We start from the raw sequence: 22,136 nt of genomic DNA on the forward strand, positions 1-22,136 counted from the left end.
TATCTTTTCTCCCCAATACTTCTCCACCTTGTTCCTCTTTTCTTTCCGTTTTTTGTTCTCCCATGATAATGGGAAATAAATCAAGATAACAGTAGATAGAGGAAAACGGTTTTGCCTATTAACATGTAGATTCTATTATTGAATATCTGAATATAGGAAATTAATATGAGAAATACCTAGTCTATGAGCAACATTTTTTATTCCTATTTAATTTGTCTATTTCTTAGTATTTGACAGAATCCAAATTGTTTTATGGCAAATACTTCTTTAGTAAGGTTTCTAGGACAGAGTTTCATGCTCCACCATTTATACTTTATTGGTTTGTTACTCATCCTTCCCTTGCTTTTTCTGCTGAGAACATACTTGAATCATCATAAGTTTATTTGGTGAACTTTCAGTTAAAGTCACTCATGACATAGTTTACTTGTATTAATAGAATTGTTTGTAAAAATGCTTTTTCTTCCTATTTTTCTTATTATTTTCACAGAAAGAACATGTTCTCTAAATAACTGTACAGTGGCCAAAAGAATTGGAAAAGGAAAAGATGCTACTGTCATCTTTGAGCATTTCAGGAAACCTGTAGATCCATTTGTTCAGGAAAACAGTTTGTGCAATTCAGGGATAAATCCTTCCAATTCATCTATTTCTAATTTCTATGGAAATGTGAAAAATGGAAACATTTCTATACTTGAAACATGCAGTGGACAGATGGAGCACAATTTACCAGAATGTAGAGACACTTCTCAAGTACATGCATATGATTCAGATCTTTCATTTATTCCCAGTGATACCAGAGAAGGTGTTAATGGTGACCTCTTGTTAAATTTGACACATCTTAAAGATGTTCTAAGTGGTCTTTCTGCTGCTTTTCCCTGTCATAGCAGTATTGGTTCAAGCACAGTTACTACTTCAAAACTCATCAAAGACCCAAGACTGATGAGAAGAGAAGAAAGCATGAAAAAACATAATATTATTACAGATTTAAATGAGATTTTGCCATCTGAGAAGAGTTTAGATTTTGTTAATTCAGAAATAGACCTATCTGTGCCAACTAATTCTGCCTCCTCATCTGAAGTCATGCCTGGTGGTCTTACTAATTGTTTGGATGCCTCTTGCTCCAAAATTTCTTTTGATGATTCACAATCTCAGGCTCACAACATGGGCTCTAAGAACTATGATTATACATCTCCCAATAAAATTAGTATAAAAGGACAATGTCAGGACCAAGACAATTTTTCCTTCTCAATGTGTTCATCAAACGTAGTTTCAGAGGTTGAGAACCAAAAACACAGTGAGGAAAAAATACAGAGATCCCAACAGAGAAGCAACATCCCACTTTTAATTGAACAAAATAGTCAGCCACATAATTCTTATGAATCAGTGAATACTTGTACAAAAGGGCATAATAGTCACATTTTTCAGGAATCACAGTCTTCTAATTTAAAAACTGTATGTCAGCCCGATCACCAAATGTCTACAGTTTTTCCATTCCAAAGGAAAGAAGGCATACATGAGTACATTCAAAATATTGGGAAGAAGAGAAACTTCACTGGCCCAGAAGACAATTCTAAGCATGGAAAAAAGCAAAATTTGTGGAAAGAAATTGATAATTATTGTACTAATGAAACAAAAATCAGTCCAGTAGATAGTTACATTTCTTTGCACCAAGAATACAAACAGGATGAGAGTCTAGATTCTTTTGGGGAAAAATGTAATCAAGTGTTAATCATTCCAGAGTTAGACATACCAAAATCTCCCACGTCTAGCTCAAAGAATAAGTATAAGCCAGAGTATTTAGCACTGGAATTGCAAAGTGATCTTACTCCAAGAGTGGAGAACCTTTCACAAAAGCATTCTCAACACTCTTTGGAGTATGAAGATAATATGCATACAAGATTTGCCATTTCTCAAAACCTAATGGAACTGAAATTGGAAAAAACAAATCAAAATTGTGTTAGCATTATAACTGATGCTTTCCAGGTTGCAGAAGACATTCCCCAGACCAAAGAACTGCCAGATGATACAGTTTTTTTGTCTCATGACATTAAAACAGCTCATGACAACTCAAATTGCAGCATAGCTAGAAAACATATATATATCCATAGAGAAAATGAAAATGATCCAGTGTCATTAGCGAACATTCAAACAGACTGCAAAGAAACACTTCAAATTGATGATAAAGGTCAAGATCACACTCTATTCTGTAATGCACAGTTGAATAATGATGCACACCTTAATATTGATTTCAGAGAACAAAGACATAATGATAAAGAAAACCAAAATGAGGCTAAAGAGAAAGACATTGTTTCATCTACAGAAAACAACATAGAGAAGATATGTGGAGATGAGAAGCAGGGTTTTCATATAAACAAAAATTTCATTGATATAGATGAAAGGAGGCAGAATAAAAATTACAATAGTGTAGAAATTCAGAGTTCTGATGAGTTTTCTACTACATTTAATTTGACTTGGGGGAAAAAATACGTATCTACAGAAACTACATTATTAGGAACTGAAGATATGATCACTGCCATAAAGCAAAAAGATACTCAGAATACTGGAAGGAGTGTGAAGCATTTGGCTTCCATCTTTCCCGAAACTGCAAGTTCTTCAATGCATATAGCCTGCAATGCTGCAGTACAGATAGCTGGTACCATGGTGCCCACGTTAGGCACAAATCATGAACATCACCAAAGATACCAACTTAAAGAAACCTGTCCTTCTGAAAGTCCAGATTTTGGTTTGTTAGTGAAACATAGAGTTTCTGATTGTGAAATGGATATGGATAAAAATAAATTACACGACTCATTTCATCAATCAATAAGTGACAACTCAGTTCTTCAAAGTTTCGAATTGGAAAAGGAGATTGAAGGAGGATCAGAACAGTGTTCTTCTGTTCAAAACAGTGCTCTTCTGTTTCGACAAGATACTCATAGCCGTGGAAGTATACTTTATGAAGAATTTGGGACCTCATATGACACTCTGAAATCTCGTATTGATTGGGAAGGCCTAGTAGGAAGCAATAATGGGGAGAAGGAAGATTTGAAAAGCAGCACAAGAAGGGAGAATAGTGATCAGCATTACTCTGAGGAAAGTAATTGTTTTCTTTCTTCTGCACAAAAAAACAAAGCAGAGTTCTCCAACTCAATTTTACTTCCAGATCTACAAATTACAATTACTAATAATACATGTATGCCAGGATTCAGTTCCACTGTTGAATACCTTACATCGAAAGATAATTTTTGCAAATATATAACTGAAGCCACAAAACCAGAAATAAGTGAGGAGAAGAGGAAAGTTCTGGGTTTTGAAATTTATTCCCAGTGTTCTGGTGAAAATTCAAATTATCCATGTGAAGATGAGTTGGGTAATGTAAAGCAAGAATCAGAACTAGTGAGTAAATCTGAAATCTCACTTTCTTCTGAAGAACAAAATAGTGGACCTTTGCTTACTGAACATTCTAATGCCACAACAATAAGTAATGAAAGAAGCTGTTTCTTTACAAAGTCAAAAACTGATGGTAGTGATATTGAAAGTAAAAAGGACACAGAAGCAAGAAATAGCAAAAGAAAGCAACATACACTTTTTAGGGACCAGAACATACCAAATAATGATTCAAGACATCATGAAATTTGTGAGAAGAGGAGGAGGCTAACCAGTCAAGACTCATTGGAGTGTTTTTCTTCATTATCCAAAGGACGAATTAAAACCTTTTCACGGTCAGAAAAACACATTAGGAGTGTCCTGGATATTCTAAAGAGCGAAACATCTTTATGCAGAAGCAAACATCTTTCCAGAAACCTTGACAGAGCTGATCTTCACTTTAGAAAAGCTCGTAGAAGAGTTCACATGTCCTTGCAGCTGATAGATAAAGTGGGAGAAACAAGTAAGGGCCCATTACCAAAATCATATGCAATAATATGTAATAATTTCTGGGAAATTTGTGACCTTCAAGGTTATAGTTCTGTTTCTGAGAAAAGCTATTATTCCACTAAGCATTTTTTGTCAAAACAAAAATATGACAAACCAGGACAGAAAAGAGCTTTGGCATTTGAAGTTGATAAATCATTGACTCATGTATCAAAGCACAAGTCTTATAAAACAAGTGGAGAGAGAATCATAAAGCGCTTTTCTATGAAAAATGTGTCCAGCAGTCTCTCTAGAAGTCACACCACTATTCACGTGAGAGACACTTGTGATCCAGAATGTCTCAAATCCCAGTTCACCCTGTGCTCCACATCCCAAAGTACAACTCAGTCAGCTTGTAACAGTAGTAGTATGAGGAATCCAGGATCATCAGAACTTCAGCCCTTTTCTGGAAAAACTGGGTATCTGTTTTCCCCAGAGCACTCTGATGAGAAACTAAGTGAAAAAGAAAATCAAATCGACATAAAATCTTTATTGAACATTAATAAATATGAAAAGCTTGAGAACCATTTAGCACATAATAAAGATGCAATAAAAGAAAGTGCTGAAGCTAATGAAATAATAAATAAAAGTAATTCAGTATCTTTAAGTTGCATAAATGAAAACAATTTAAGTTTTAGCACAGACAAAAATTATGATGCAACTTGTATAGCTCACACAGAGGTGAAAACTGACCTAGTTATTTCAGTCGTAGAATCAACTGTGAAGCACTTTTTAAATGCTGATATCTACAAACCAGATAACCTTCTTTTATCTGATTATACAAGCAACCTGGAAGGAAATTTTCCTCTAGAAAAATGGACAGCTCCTAATGAGAGCTCCAAACCAGGCACTGTTACAGGAAACATTCTTATGGACCCATTAACTCTAACTCTGACAACAAGTAACAAGTGTAACAGTATTCCTCAATCGGTATCACCTGTTCCAGTGACAGACAATGAGGCAGAATCACCAACATCTTATTTGGATAAACAGAGAAGTTTTGCTATAGATTCTTTTGCAACATCCACCAATGTACCACATTGTCAGCAAGGACATGGTGGAAAGGAGCTTCTAAAAACAGAACAGTGCTCTCCAAGTCATTGCTCTCATATAGACAGGAATGAAATAAATGTTACTGAGAATTCTGAGTTGGATCTCATGCCAGTAACTGAAGAAAGTAAAAGTTATGGGGCAGGTATAATGAAGAAACTATTCTCCAGTGATAGTTCTCTGCTCTTCAAAGATGATATAAACAGTTCTTCAAAAAAATGTATTGCAAAGAAAGACATTCAGGGCAGAAAAATGTGGAAAGTTAAACAAGCAGAAAAAGCAAAAGGTTCAATTCACAAAAAGAGTATGACTGCAGGACCAGCTTTTAAGACTGAGTACAGAAATCAAAAGAATAAGATTTTGGGAGAATCCTCCTACTTAAGTAAGAAAACAGTTAAAAATAACTTGATTGATTCTCATCTAAGCATTAAAAATGTTACTGAGGCGATCTCTTTGAATAACACAGTTTCTAACCAGCTTAACAGAAGAGAGAGAGAGGAGGGAGTTAAAGTTAGTAATGACTCTCAGTCTGACTCTACCTTGCATTCAGAAATAACGTATAATTCCAAACCAGACATTATAGGAATGAACCATGTGCCTATTTTACAGGCTCATTCTGAACCCTCCAAAATCACTACTCAGAAGAAGAAGCCTACCTCATGCATGAATCAATTAAAAGAAAAACATTGCTCAGTTAATCACTCGGCTCTTATAGCTCAAATTTTGAGGAGGGCAGATGAAGCATCATCTTTGCAGAGTCTACAGGAAGAAACTAAGGTTTGTCAAAATATTCTCCCTTTGTTTGTTGAAGCTTTTGAAGGAAAGCAAGAATGTTCACTTGAACGAGTCTTGATTTCAAGAGAACTGTTGGTAGAACAAAACCTATGGAATAATTGCAAACAGAAATTAAAACCGTGTGCTGTTGACTCCTTGGTAGAACTCCAAATGATGATGGAAACTATTCAATTCATTGAAAACAAAAAAAGGCTCTTAGGAGGTGAACCAACTTTCCGAAGCTTGCTTTGGTATGATGAGACGTTATATGGTGAGCTGCTTGGAAAACCACGTGGATTTCAACAACAATCCAATTTCTATCCTGCTTTTCAAGGAAGGTTAAAATATAATGCATTTTGTGAGTTGCAGAACTATCACTATCAATTAATTGAATTGTTTGAAGAAACCAAAAGGGAAAACAATTCATACTATGCATTCTTAAAATACAGACGACAGATTAATGAGTGTGAGGCAGTACTGAAGCAATGTTCTGATTGCTTTGACTTTTCTCTTTCTGTTCCGTTTACCTGCGGAGTTAACTTTGGAGATAGTTTAGAAGACCTAGAAACCTTAAGAAGTAGTACTTTAAAGCTAATCAGTATGTATGGGGACTCTCCTAAAGTTGATTCCTATCCAGGAAAACAAGACCATCTGTGGATTATCATTGAAATGATCTCCTCAAAAGTGAATTTTATCAAAGGCAACGAGGCAGTAGGTATTAACATATCTCTTTATGGTCTGGAACATATCTTTTTTGATGCTGCGAAAAGTCTTGTTTGGAAAGAGAAGAAGCAATCTTTCAGCAAAAATTACTCAGGACAGAAGAACAAACAAACACTACTGAAAATGAATCAATATTCTTTTTCTAAGTTGAAGAAGATATATGCTACATTGTCTAAAGATTTAAGCAGTGAACAGATTTCCAACATAGAACTTGAGGACAATACTATGATTGTTACCAGAAAGTCAGATGATCTAATAAACAAAGCAATTAGCATAGAAAACTGTAGTTTTAACAGTACTTTGCCTTCACACCCAGATTTCTGTTGTGTTAGTGAAATATTGGATCAAGCTGAATTTGCTGACTTTGAAAAATTACAGGAACTCACTGTGAAATGTACTGATCACTTAGAAATTTTAAAAAAATACTTTTACATGCTGCAAGAAGATAACAGAGATAATATTTTCATCACCAAAGAAAATGTTTTGGACATGGTGAAAAACCACAACCATGAGGCTATAATTTTAAAACCTGCAGCCATTGAAACCTATATAGAATTCACCATGCTCTCAGAAACAGTTCACTTTCTTAAAAACTCAATGGCAATAAAACTAGACAAACAGAGGTTTCGAGGTATGCTTTGGTTTGATTTGTCACTTCTTCCTGAGGTGGTTCAATGCCAAGAAAAACTGGCTTCTTTTTCATTTCTTAAAGATAACCCAACAGATTGCCTTTCGAAAGTGATAGAGACTGCCATATCTGAAGTTAAGAAAGATCGGGATAATATCTGTAAATATAACGAAGCTGTTAATTGCTCGTATGCTCTTCATTTGTTCTCAAGAGAACTGGAAGAACTTTCAGAAATAAAAAAGCTTCTAGAGAAGTCTGAGTATTCTGCATCCACATATATTGGCCTTGTGCCATGTATAGCATCCATAAATTATGGAAACACTATGATGGAGTTAGAATGCAACTACAATCAGTTTTCTACACTGCTCAAAAATATAACAACTGCCGCTCAGAGAGATTTAGGGAAAATAGCCCATATTATGAAAGTCATGAAAACTATTGAACATATGAAGATAATATGTGCTAAAAATGCTGAATTAACCATTTCCTTTATTTTATGCCAAATGCTACATAATGAAAAGAAGACTTTCCAACTGAAGAGAAAAGAAAAAATGAATGTTCATGTAAAACCTAGGAAGAGTATCAATAAATCCAGTACTTATATGAATATGAATGTAGCCTCAATTTCAGAGTGCATAATGACAGATGTTTCAGATTCTTCTAATAAACGACCTATCACTGTAGATAACTGTGAAGACTCTTGGGAACAAGAGAAAAACACTACTATTTCCAGTTGTAAAAAACGAAAGGTAACAAATGCTTTGAAACAAAACCTATGTAGTAGTCTTTTTGAGAACAAGTATAGTCTTTAAGCAAATTAGTTTGCAGTTGTAAAAATTGAGAATGCTTTAAATATTGCCTTGCAAAATGAATTTACTAACTAAAGTATTAGATTAGCAATTTATATTATCTATAAAATATAAATGATTCTATATATGAGGGATACCTTGCAAATGTCTTTTAAACTTACAAATTAAATAAATTAACTTAGAGAACACTTCTTGGAAAAAATGTGAATTTTAATGAGTTCTTAAGGGAAAGCCCAAGTTATGAATATGAATTGAGTGACCAAGTATTTGAGTAGTATAACAAGGCTATACTTAATGTAGTGAATATTAAAAACTGGCTAATGGAGCCTGTGTTCTTGGCCATTATCACCCACATGGAGAAATAGGACAGATTTTTTTTATGAGTTTCGGGTGTACAAAACAACATAATGATTAGACATTTACACAGCTCACAAAGTGATAACCTCCCCAAGTCTACTACAAGTCTAACACCATGCATAGCTATCCAAAACACTAATTTGAAAACACTAATTCAAAAAAAACACTCCTATATTTACTACAGTGCTATTCACAATAGCCAAGATATGGAAACAATAGGACAGATAATTTTAATAGATGATTATGAAAGCATTAGAAGAAGTCCTACATTAACACATTTTATTTAACAAATTTTATACAGCATTTGTTGTATACTTGGTGCAGTTCTAATGATTATACAAGTATTAACTATTATTCTCAAAAGCCTTCTGATGTAGGCACTATTATTACCTTACTTTTAAAGATCTGGAAACTGAGACGTAGAAAGGTTAAATAACTTTCCCAAGGTCACAGAATTAGTAAAATGGAGAGCCCAGGTGTAAAACCAGGCAATCTAGCTCCAGAGCCTGTACCAACAATTGCGCCAATTGCCCAATTTGCTCTGAGAGGCTTCTCTTAGAGTTTTTTGAGAGTTTCTCAGTTTAGAATAAACAAAGAAAACCCTATATGCAAAATAGGATTCTTCTCAGCTTACTCTAATTGTATTCATTAGTTAAACTATTTCTAGAGACTAGGAAATTAATCATCCTTTATTACACTATGTTTATAGGAAACTGCTTAATAAACAACCAGTTTATAAACATACTTCCAAAACACAACAAGAATACAAGTTGTGTACTCCACATCAATTAAAATGAGAGTGGTACTGAAAAGGTTTTGTAAGTATTGAGAAAAAAAGCAAAAAAAAAAAAATTAGAGGAGGTTTATTTGTTGATTTTTGTGGAAGAACACAAACCAAAGCTTTGCCCTAAAGGAATAAACATGAAATGAATGTAAAAATGAAGAGGGTATCTAAGTTATTGAAAATAATATGAGCAAAGACACGATGCTGACTGACCTTTTTGAGAAAGGAGTTTAAAACTAAGTCTGGAACAAAAATTTAACTTAGTGGACAAGTTAGGGATGGAGAAGTATATTGTTTCAGATTATAAGATACCTTAAATATAGACCTAAGGAGTTTGAACTTTGTTCTGTATGTATTGAAGGACAGTGTCCTGTGGATTGTGTTGTTTTCAGTGATTTAAAAGTAGAGATTCTGAGTATAGTTAGCAGTAGTAAGTCATCCAGGGCTTAGAAAAGGGTGTTATTTTCACAAAATAAGAAAGGAAAATCCATATTTGACAGACATTACGTACAATAGGGCTTAGTGACTGGTGTGCTAAAATGTATAAAATAGGTAACAGTGTTATAAAATGTGGGGATAAAAAGAATTTTGCAAATTTCTTTTTAAAAACGGGTCTCCAAAAATTTATGATATACGGGAAGTCCAGCAGAGTCACTACTACTTCCTGAAGGGGAGGATCATTAATTAATGTAGTTTTAGTGCATTTTAGATGATGACACAACAAGCAATTGGAAATGTGTGATATTAAAATAATAAATATTCATATTGTATTTTGAACCATCACCGATGTAGGCTTACTTTATATCTTTTAAACATAGGTTAACATGAAAGATGTCAGAAAAATCAGCAGAGAAAAGGCGACGTTGAAGCATCCAAGGTAGGTATTGCCGTCAGCTCTATCTGAAGAAAAACTAAACAAAATTGAGTATATATTAAGGAATAAGACTAAAACAATATTTATGTACCTCTGTTGGATCACACATGTAACTTGCGGACAAGAGTAAGCTAAGGAAGGAGAACATTGTCTCAGTTTATGCAGTGTACTAAGTAAGGCTAAAGAGTTTGGACTTCATTCCATAAGTATTGAAGGATAGTGTCCTATGAAATGTGTTTTTCAATAATGTAAAGGGTAAGGACATTCTAAGTATGGTTAGAAGTAGTAAGTCAGCCAGAGATTAGAAAAGGGTGATGTTTTACATAATAAAAAAAGTAAAATTCATATTTGACAGGCATTACTTAAGAACTGATTGTGCTTGGTGACTGGTTTACTAAAAAGGGCATAAAAGAATAGGGCAAGTGATTAGATTGAGTTTTTTAAACTTACGGACTTTACAGACCAGTAATTTCCAAATTGGTTAAAACGATATAAATTGCCAACTTACATTACTAAGTGGAAACTTAGTCATCAACAAATGTACATATTGTAAATATACCAGTGTTTCATAAAAGAATGTTTTAACACCATACTATAGAAGGGATATGATTTCAAAATAAAGGCTAGCTCTTTAAACTGAATTTATTTTTATTATTTATATTGTTTATATTATTATTTATATTTTTCTCATTTTGATATGAAGTGGCACTGCTGCACTTGGTGACCATCTCTTGTTTCATTCAGTCCTGTAAGATTTTCAATTTGTGATAAGCTTCCTTTTCTTCCATCTTTTCTTCCATTTTATGAAGGAGAATGAGTACTACAGAATAAAAAGGACAAGCATGCTCATTTCTGTCTTACTTGATTTTGCTTCTTTAAATACAGCATTTTATTTACTACATTTCTAGAATCCTTTTCCTGGCACGTATGACTCTTTGAGTAGTTGAGTAGTGGCATACAGATGAATAGGCTGTTAGAAGGATAACATAAATCATCTTAGTTTTTGGTAAACTAAGTATAGGCAGTATTTGCTACTCATAGAGTCAAATTTTGTCTCACTTAGCAGGAAAATGAATTATAATACAAGGTTAATATAAGGTCCTATCTTCATGGGAGAAAATCCTCTAAGAAAATACATAAAAGGACAGACCATATGGGCAACTATCGGTCTATAAGGTTGAGACATCACTGAAACATCATTGGAAATGTAATAAAGTCAAAATTGTTCTTTCTGTAAACTCTGCCAAAGTATTATATGGGGTTGGATGGTGATGTAGGATGTCATTATAGTGCCTTTTAAGGAAGCTGGATTAAGTAAAGTACGGGGCTTTTAGTTTCATAAGTGCAATATACAAATTTGAGGCCAATGGTTAATTTCTCTTGACTGTGGAGGAGTGGTTACTTTTTTCTTTTTAACATGTTCTTTTCCACATGTAATTAAAAGAATCTGACGAGACACCGAAAGGTGTAATTACCTTAGGGACCTATGTTTGGTACTGTACATTCCCATAATAGATGCTTCCTTCACCTTGCTTAAGACTGTCTAAATTTAGGTAGGACTGCAAGGATATTAAAGTGGCAAGGAATTTTGGAGGTCTGCTTTTCCTATCCTTGACCTTGAACAGACAAAATAACTTAGTAGTTTGTAATAACAAAAAATTAGCTTTTTGGAGGTTGGAAGGGGCATATCTTATAGTTTTGCCAGTGATATATAGCCATTTACAAGTAAAGACTGTGTGTTGGAGGTATATGAATTAAAAACTATACTAAAAAAATTGAATAATGATTCTTTTCTACTTCTAAAAGCCTCTATCAGGAAATGTCCAACGCATAAAATAATTTTTTACAATATTGGCAGCACTGTGTAGTTTCAAAATACGTGTTTGAAATGTGGAGTATATCACTTTTAGGAGGAAAAGTACCGAGATTCAAAGCAAGGTAGTAAAACTGGGAAAATAGATTACTTGTATACTCCTAACAGAAAAAGAAAATGTAAATCCTAAGAACTTTTTTCCTGAATAAAAATTTCAAATAATGTATTTATATTAAAGTTTTGCAACTGTATATTTAAAATTGTTTGTATGTATGTGTTACACTTAATAGGACCACAACATCTCATCCCAAAAGTGAAAATGAAATAGGACCAAGTTCATCGGACAATCTGAAAAGAAACCATATATCTCCAAAACAGGTTAAAATGCAAAGACCACTCCCTGGCTCATCATTACCTTTAAAGAACCTAAAAGACACTTGCATGTTGAAATTGGAGAGTAAACTAGATACAACTAATAGTTCATCTAATACTTCAGAAGATTTCACTGGACAACAACAAAACTTAAATAGCATGAAGAAAAGAGATGTGAATGTTATTGCTGCTGAAACCAAAAGTGATAAGAAAGATTGTTCTTCTTTTATAATTTATAACCAAAAAAGTGTAGATGGCACATTTTCAAAAGACCTTGAAACACCTTCACAGAAATTTCTTAATAATTCCCCAGATCCTGCAGAGAAATCTTGTCCCTCAGACGTAAAACCAGGAACTGATGCTTCTCTGCTGCCTCATGCATCAGTGCCCTCAAAGCCTGTTTTCCATTTTGTGAGGGATATCCATGCCAATTTAGAAATGAATGATACCGTCCTTGAATGTCAAGATAATGAAATACTAAATTCATCTATTAAAAAGTCTACATGCACCAATTCTCCAGACCCCATATTTATCCAGAACAAAATTCCGGTTCTGCAAATAAGTGAAACACAGCCTGCAAAAACTGAATCAAACGAAAAATGTATGAAAGATACATTGAATCTCACTGCTGTACCTCTTGAAGGATCTGATAACAAAACCCTTAATGTTGATCAAACAGCAGAACACTCTTTTTATGAACAGAATAATGAAAATTCAAAAGTCCTAACTCAGAATGTTGCCACATACCAGAATGAACTTCCACAGCCTGCATGTGCCCCGATGTATAATTCTTCTGAGCACTCATTTGGAACTCCATATCCTTACTATGCTTGGTGTGTTTATCATTACAGCAGCAGCAATGGCAGTTCTGTTACCCACACGTACCAGGGGGTAACATCGTATGAAGTACAGCCACCTCCTTCTGAGATGTCAACTGCAGTTTCAAGTACTGCCCAAAATACACATTCTAATCAGTTGTACTCTCAATATTTTGGTTACTTTGCTGGGGAGCCACAAGCATATAGCTTCGTGCCAGGAAATGGGCATTTTCAACCTCAAATGCCTGTTTCTTATAATTTTCAGCAGCCAGCTTTTTCACAGTATGCTTCCTGTCAACCGTTACCACAAGCTACATACCCTTACCCTCCTGGTTCAGGTGTGCTTCCAGAAGTTCCTTGGACTTATGGTGAGTTTCACAAGTTTTAATACTTGTTTTATTGAGTTTTTGCTTTTATCTTTGTATATTTATATACATAGAATTTACAAGTGATTATACATAGCAGTCATTTTTCTATGCAGATCTGTAGAATAGTTCAAATATCAGGCAGAGTTGAATTATGTTGAAATCTAGTTGTCAAACGTGAAAAAAAAAGAACTGTTAATTTCACTAATATGTCCTCCAACAAAACCCAACTTTAGGGAGTAATTAAGAAAATTATTGTTAATCCATCCCATGAAATACGATGCAACCATTAAAGGGCTTATAAAAGTTTTGATGACAGTTTTTAAAACTATATCATATAAATTTACCTATATAAGCAAAGAATTGCATAGAAATACTGAAATGAAGTACACCAACATTTTAACTTGTCGGCCTCTGGGTGATAAAATTTGGGGTGTGTGGAATGTGTCTTTCTGTATTTTCTAAGATTTCCTACTGAGAACATACATTATTTTGATAGAGTCAAAAACCAGGGTGGAAAAAGAAACTTCAATATGATAAAGCAACCTTTCTCTTTCTTTCTGTATTCTAATATATCATCTTGGCAGAAGTGAAAATGGAGTTGGCATTTGTTGATAGAACAACTTGGTAGTTTGCCACTGGAACTTGAAAATTTTTACCTTAAACAAAATTCTATTTGTAAAAATCACAATTAGAATATAGACTTAAAAATTAAAATATATATTTACCAGAGTTAAAGCAAAGATTTTAAACAATAATTCTGCAAAAACTACAGTTATCTACTAACACCCAAATGATCAGAGGTAAAATATACAGTAAAGAAAGTTAAACTCTTAATGTTGTAAACAGAGAAATGTAAGAAAATTTCTTTTAAATTCAAAAGTTATTTCTCAATCCTGCATTCTTTTACAAATTAATGAGTAGAAAAAAATGAATTGAATTCATTCATTCGTCTGAATAGTTTACATCGTTCTATTTCTAATTAAGAAATCTGATCAGGGCAGTATAGGGAATATAGTCAATAATATTGTAATAACTGTGTGGTAAAAGATGGTTACTAGACTTATGATGATCGCTTTGTGAGATACATAAATGTCTGATCACTATATTGTATACCTGAAACTAATACACTATTGTATGTCAATCGTAATTTTAAAATGAATTAAGGAAAAAGAAACAACCCGAATTAAGAAAAAAGAAACAACCCCTGACCTAAGGGAGTTTCACAAACAAGAAAAAAAATCTGATCACAGGAGTTCCTCTGTGATTGCCACTGGCACCTTATCACCTGTAGGATAAAACTAAATTAGCTTGGAATGCAGGTCCCTTCACAGTCTTGCATATACAAGTCTCATCTCCCACTACTTCCATCTCTCTATAAACCACATTGAACTTCTTTCTTTCTGTTCTCCCATGTGACAGTTGCACTTGTACTTCCATAGTAGTTTTTGTGTTCATAAGACATGTGAGTATTGTGTGGTGTTTTAATTATCTGTGTATCTTTTCCTTTCCTCCCTGCCGAATCAACTGAGTTTAAACAGGACTGGAAATTTTTCACCAGAAACACAATCTGGAAAAAAAACTCTAAAGGAGGGGAGAAAGAAGCAAGAGAGGGGGAGGGGAGTATACCTTTTCAACTTTTTGGCTAATTTGATACATTGCTACTGCTTCATAGATGTGACAAACCTATGAATTAAAGTAGACGTTTTAATTGGAATAGGAAGTCTTGAATGTAATTGTTTCATAAAAGTTCTCATAGTTAGAGCTTTCTTGTGGTCTTAATTAAGCTGTTTGTGATGTTAAAAGAAATATCTCTGGAGTCAAATCCAGCTTTGATTCTCAAAAATTTTAATTGTTACCTCCTTGGTTATATTAGTCAAGTGAAAAATAAAAGGTAAAGAAATAATTATCTACTTATTGTAGTATCCAAAAGTAACTCGAAAAAAATTAAATAGCAATATAAACACATCTTTTAGTTTTCATGAGTGCAACTAATCCATGGAGATCAGCTGGCACACTTACAGGAACTACATCCTTCTAAAGATGTGAAAATCTCTGTGACCCACTTACTCCTGTTTTTTTCATGATGCTCACATTCAACACCACGGATGGAACAAAAGTAAGGGGCTAAGTGAGCCCTGTGTGCCAGGCGTGTACCATCTTTTATTCCATTTATCACAAGATGCCTGAGAAAGATGTAGGTTCTATGGTTCTTTTACAGATGAGGAAACTTCTCCTTGGAGAACCTTAGATCACTTTATTGAGATCTCATGGCTAGTAAAGAGCAGATGTGCAGTTTGAACTTCAATCTCCTAGGCTCTAACTTAGGTCTTTTGATTGTACGGTTATGTGCCATTGATTTGTATTATTAACTTATCTCAAATCTTTGTGCTTTTTTTTCTTCCAGTTCCATGGCAACATCAAGAACCCTTTCAGCCAGGACATTGAAAATGGTCTTCTGTCTACTGAAAAATAAAGGAGATTTACAACTTTTTCCAAGTATTTTTTACTTATATATATTTTAACATTTTAAATATATGTAAATGTGGTAGGAAATGTAAACCATACAGCCTTTTATAAAATTTTTAAACGCAACAGCGTATCATACAATGCAGGGAAATCAATTTCTAACATCTAAAATACCAAAATTATTTCCATGCAATTATTTCCATGCAGTTGTTTTAGTGAACTCTTATTAGGCTATTTTCAGTATCTACTTAGCCATCAGAAACATTAAAAGTATTTTTTGAAATTTATTTTTTGAAATATTGCTATCATAGCTATTCCAGCAATATAAAGATTTTCTTTGAGATTATTCTAATATAATAAGGAGACTAAATGTAGCACTTAATATGATTAAGGTTAAGCAATAGTAGTAAAATCTTTTAAGAATTTTGTTTGTAATATTTTTGGTACATTGTTTATGGTAGTGTTATGCCATTTGACTTAGATTAAAATAGGATTTTTTTTTTAACTTGGGTTGGTTGACCAATAATTTTATAATTCTTGATACTATGTAATTTATAATTTTACTGTGTCTAATGGACAAATTCCTTTAATTTTAGTATTTTCTAATTTTTACCTGTAAAATATATTGTAATAGTTTTGCATATTTTCAGTGTCCTTGAGTAGAGATTTTTACAGTTTTTAAGTTTGAAGCATTTTTAGTTCATTATATTGAAATTAAAGCACATTTAATACCTTTTTCCCTAAGAGCCCTTTCTGGAATATTATTTCTTTTGTATTCGTATTTCACAGTTTAATTGGTTTTTAATGATTTTGTAGCAAATAATAGGGAATAATGTCTTTAGCTTATGCCATTAGTTTAGTGATACTTCTGTAATTAAACAATGTAGCATTTTCACAAGGTTTTCAATGCTGTGGTTACAGATTTCCTTTTTAACATTCTACAAAATTAAAAAAATGCTTTGGTAATAATCATTATAGAATAGGGGTGTAGTGTGTAACTATGGTCTTCAGCACCCTTTCTGCCCACCAACAACTATTCCTGTTTTCTGTAAGATCCCTCACCACTGGATAGACCTTTTTCAAGTGGGCCCTCAAATGTGACAAGAGATTTGCATTGGCTAAATCTAAACAGACAGCTAACCTTCAGTGTTTTCTCAAAGTTTTTAAGTTAGCAAATTACGTTATCTAGCACAGGCCTCCAAAGAGAGTGTAATTCAGCCATAGTTACTGTACAATAACTAATTTTTCAATTTAGAAAAGCACTAAGAACACCTAAGATAAACATCTTTAGTCACATTTACCAACTAGGATAGAATTCAAAATACTTAGGGTTCTTCTCTAACAAACAGATATTTAAAGGGAGAAAGTCAAGTAAAGAACTACAACTAGAGAAATAAGAAATTTGAAAAAGACTATATAATGAAAGCAATATCAAGATAACGTATACTTTTTGTCCATATAGTTGTTTTATTTGAAAATAGCCTGTAAAAATCAGAACTCTTGAACAAGTATTAAAGCAATAATATTAGCTGTTATTCGAAAAACAACTTTGCCTCAGCCATTTGATTTATGTTTGGTCATAGAAACATGTTGCAAATTTATTATTAAAAATGTTTCTTTTAGATAAACCAACAGTTAAATATTCTAAATTAAGGATGCTTTCTTTAAACAACTTTCAGATCCCATTGATATTATCTTTGTGATGTTTTTATTTCATGAGTTTTAATTTCTTCAAAAAAAAATGAAAAAAATGTTATCTAAATATTCAGTTAAAGTTAGAAATGTGTACTTTGAAACAGAATATGATGAAAAACTAGAGTATTTTTTCCCCTCAAATGTTTATTTTGGTTCTAAAAATAAAAACAATTAAAATTTGAGCAAACATTATAAACAAAAAAAAAACTCTGCTTGTTTGTAAGTATTATTGTTTGGGAACTTAAAGAGGAATTATTTGAATAAACTGAATTCATTCTAGTTTCGGGTGTGCGTGTGTGTGTGTGTGTGTGTGTGTGTGTGTGTTTCTTGAATAATGAGCAAATGGTGGGTGGTCCGTGGTTTATCCACACCCATTACAAGAAAAACAACCCACAAAGAACTGACTTAATTAGATGACTAAAGGAAGGAGCGCTCCTTCCACTGCAGCTGCTTTTGCCTTCATCTTCCTTCCTTCCTCCTCACTCTTACAAACTTCATTACTGCCTGGAGTTTCATAGGACAAGCCGAAGTCCCTGCCCTCATGCAGTTCTCATTCCTGTCAAGAGAGGTAAGTAATAAACATGTAAGTAGTTCATTTCACATCATGAGAAGTGATACGTAAAAAACAAAAAGTAGTGGAATAAAGAATGATGGTACATAAGCTGAGATGTTCAGGGATGGCCTCTTTGAGGAGGTAATCGACCTAGCTTTCATATTCTTATATTCGGATTATATCACTCTGCCTTACATTAATATACATAATGTAAAAGTGCCCCTAAAACTTGAATTCTGAATCTAGCCAAATATAAAGCTATGCCATTTTCCCAATGACAGGATTCGCCAAAGAAGTTTTTTGGTAAACTTAAATATACGCATATAAGCTTTTAGAGAAACAGATGAAATGTTTAAATGTCAAATGTATGTTATATTAAAATATAATTCATACAAAATTAATATTTCTTAAGTACTGTGATAAACCCTCAATTATCCATGCAGTTTGAAAATAGGATTGTGGAGGAATAAAATTACTCTTCTAAAACAAACATGTTTTTAAATTAGTTCTAATGAATACAATTCTGAGAGCAATTACTATAGATTTCTAGTTAGCAGTTGCTAATGAAAAGAAACTGAGAAGGTAAGGGGTTGTTGGTTAGTAATGCAATGTGGAAATAAGATTTAAAAGAATTTGTTAGAGATTACGACAGGAAAATTTTGTAACAAAATAAATCCTTATTTCTTGGGTTGTAAACTCTGCTGTCTGCTTTACTCATATTATTTCTAAATCTTACAGCCATTGAAGAATCCCTCTGGTATTTGTAAAAAAGTCTCCTTTGAAATATCTTGTGGAACCCTTGATCTCAAAATATACTGCATTCTAATTATTGTCCCAGGAAACTTCATTTATCTTAGGGTTTATAACTCCTTTCATTTTAAAGTAATTTGAACTTTTTGCATATTTGATTAAGAAATTGGTAATACGCATACACATCATTCTATCTCTTTGGCTAAGATTATTTCAGTTACATTAAGAAGTGAATGTATTTTGCATATTGGGAGTTACACTAAATTAAGTAACTAATGACTCCTAATTCGCTGGTTCCCAACCAAGGTGTTTTGAAACTATGTTTGAATATTAATGAAAACAACACTTTCCTCAAAATGAACTCTGTCTCTACTCAATCTTGGTGCTATCCTGAAGCTTACTCTGCTCCATGTCACTCAGGAGAGGCAGTCGCTCTACTGTCCTTCCGTCCCTCATTATTTGCAGAACTTTCCCAAGATCATTCACTTTTGTGACAGTTTCCTAGAGCTACGCCCACCCTTTCTTACAGCTCTTAACCTTTCTTACAGCTAAACTATACAAAATAAAAGGAAGTAATGTTTCAAATATGTCATCTATTGAAAATGCACACTTAGAACCGCTGAGTCAGCTATGTTACATTTGTGGCCTTCCCCAATTTTTCAGAGAAAAATATTAGGACAGACTAAAAACTAATTTTCTTACCGTGCTTTCTGGGTCCTTGCTCTAGGGACCTGCACTAATGAAAAAGTTTCTCCTATAGCCATCTGCTGACCCATGAAAGGGCAAAGTAAGAATAATGTTAGTGAATGGTATTTCATGAGGAGTGTTCTTTTTGATGCAAGTCAAAGTGAAAAAATTATCCAAAATCAATTTGAGGGTGGGAATGATAATAGTTTGCTTCCTTTCATAAAGACAATGAAAATCTATTCCATTCAAAGTAAATATACTACCAAATTATGAACAAGTGTTTACTGAGCACCTTATATTGCCGAGCTCAGCAGTCTGATGGGCATTGGGATTGAAAAATCAATGAGGCGTTTCTGGCTTGAAAGAAGTTTATAGACTGTGTAGAGTGGGAGAAGCATGCAAGAAAACAACCATTGAAATAAAGTGAGGGAACTAGTGCGATATATGCTGTACTTAGTGTTACAGGTCTTAAGAGGAAAACCATATAATTCATCCTACTGGGTTTAGGAATACATACGAGAGTAAGACAACCCTAAACTGAGTCTTGAACAATCTGTTTGAGTTATACGCAGTGTGACAATTAAGTTCGCAAACTTGCCACCGAGCGCTTACGTTGCCAGCACCGTACAAACAGTTCGGTAAGTTTTCATAACCTTGGTATACTCGTATTCACAGTTTTGTGCCACCAACCTCCAGAGCTTTTACATTTTGCAGAACTGATGCTCTAAATCCATTAAACAACTCCCTTTTTCCCTCCCCCAGTGGCAACCACCATTCTACTTTCTGTCTCTATGATTTCTACTACTCTAAATACCTCATAAACGAAGTTATGTCTGGCTTATTTCACTTGGGATAATGGCATCGAGGTTCATCTATGTTGTTGCATGTGTCAGATTTTCCTTTTGAAGGCTGAACAATATTCCATTGTATGTCTATGTCACATTTTGTTTATCTAGTCATCCCTTCATGGACATTTGGGTTGCTTTTACTGCTTGGCTATTGCAAATAATGCTGCTATGAATATTGGTACAAAAATACTTCTAAGACACTCCTTTCAATTCTTTTGAATATATACCCAGAGGTGATTTTGCTGAATCATATGATAATTCTATTTTTAATGTTTTGAGGAACTACCATACTGTTTTTCATAGCAGCTCCACTATTTTACGTTCCCACCAACAGTGCTCAAGGGTTCCAGTTTCTCCACGTCCTCATCAACACTGGTTATTGCTTATAGTAGCCATCCTAATAGAAGCGAGATGACATATAATTGTGGTTTTGATTTTCATTTGCCTAGTGATTCTTCTTGACTTTTAATACCCAAAGCTCATAAAATATGTATGCCTTGATATATTTTCAGCCAGTTTAACATTGGAAAAAATATTTGTGTCCCCCAAACTTGATGTACTCTTTTAACAACATTATATATAGGTAGTCTTGTTACATTCTAAATACATAGAACACTAGAATCACAGACATTTTTTAAGTGCCCAAGTAGCCAAAACAGGATAGGTGTCTTGATATCACAGCTAGTACTCATTGGGAACTTTCTTAACTATTGTATGATTGTCCTAAAGGCTTTTTTCCACCTTTGACCTTTCATGTGTGGCCCTTGGTTTGTCTGTTATGAGTCCCATACCAGATGAAAACACATTGAAGAAAATTGTAGAGAAAGAAGCAAAGCAAGTCAGACAGTGACTGTGATAGACAAGAAGATACTTTAGGTATATAAATGTTGAAAAACTATGGTGTACCCCTGAAACTAATATTGTATGTTAGCTATATTTTAATAAAAATCTTACAAATAATAAACCATATTGTTTGGTGATAGGAAAAGCTATGTTTCAAGCATTTTATATTCAAACATGATAGTTTGTTATTTGTACATGGATAATGTATCATGTTTTTGTTATATTGTATGAAATTGGAAAGTTGAGGTTAATGTGCATTATAATTTTTCCTATTAAAAAACATTGGGAAATGGGCACCTATTCATGCAGAATGACTAGTTTTCAGGAAAGAATTACTGATTTTACCTCTATTTGGATCTGAAGTACTAAAAATATTTTTGAAACAGTCACAAACTTACAGAAAAACTGGAAAAAATTTTATTCTAAACCATTTAAGAGTAAGTTGCTGACTTGATGCCTCGCCATTCCTGAATACTTGAGTGTGTGTTTCCTACAAAGAAATCAATTCTCCTACATAACAATACTATCAAAATCAGGAAATTAACACCAATACATTACTACCATCTAATCCTCAGACACATATAATTTTTACCATTTGTCCCAATAATGGTCCTTACAGCAAAAGGTTCCAGATTAGAATCATGGATTTCATTGCCACATCTCCTTAGTCTGGAATGTTTCCACAGTCTCTGATTTTTATACCTTGACACTTTTGAAAATTATAAGTTCAGGTTTGTGTGATGTTTCCTCATGATTACATCTTTGGCTGGACCCCTACTTTTCAGTGAATAAATATATAATAAGAGCTAATAAAACTAAAATGTAGACCTAGGAGTAGAGAATGATTTAAGACCCAAAAAGCTCAAAAAGAAAAATAAAATGGATTTGACAAAGTTTCATTCAAAGAACTCCACAGGGAAATGACAGACTGAGAGAAGTTATATGCCACAAATAAAACTGGGATTAACACTTCACATTTCCTCAAAAATAAGACCTCGCTGGACAATCAGCTCTA

At 33.5% G+C, this 22,136-nt stretch overlaps 1 protein-coding gene across 1 annotated transcript in view; it reads left to right on the top strand.

Moving 5' to 3' along the window:
* TEX15 (testis expressed 15, meiosis and synapsis associated) overlaps positions 1 to 15,958 on the top strand; it is a 58,681-nt gene extending 42,723 nt beyond the window's left edge. Inside the window, exons 8-11 of the mRNA XM_033103895.1 lie at positions 488 to 7,833; positions 9,853 to 9,911; positions 12,012 to 13,279; positions 15,684 to 15,958. Of these exons, the coding sequence (XP_032959786.1) occupies positions 488 to 7,833; positions 9,853 to 9,911; positions 12,012 to 13,279; positions 15,684 to 15,724 (8,714 nt within the window). The 3' untranslated portion in view covers positions 15,725 to 15,958. The remainder of the gene's footprint in view (positions 1 to 487; positions 7,834 to 9,852; positions 9,912 to 12,011; positions 13,280 to 15,683) is intronic.
* The last annotated feature ends 6,178 nt before the right edge of the window (positions 15,959 to 22,136 follow it).

Source organism: Rhinolophus ferrumequinum, chromosome 4 (assembly GCF_004115265.2).
Source record: "Rhinolophus ferrumequinum isolate MPI-CBG mRhiFer1 chromosome 4, mRhiFer1_v1.p, whole genome shotgun sequence".
NCBI lineage: Eukaryota > Metazoa > Chordata > Mammalia > Chiroptera > Rhinolophidae > Rhinolophus > Rhinolophus ferrumequinum.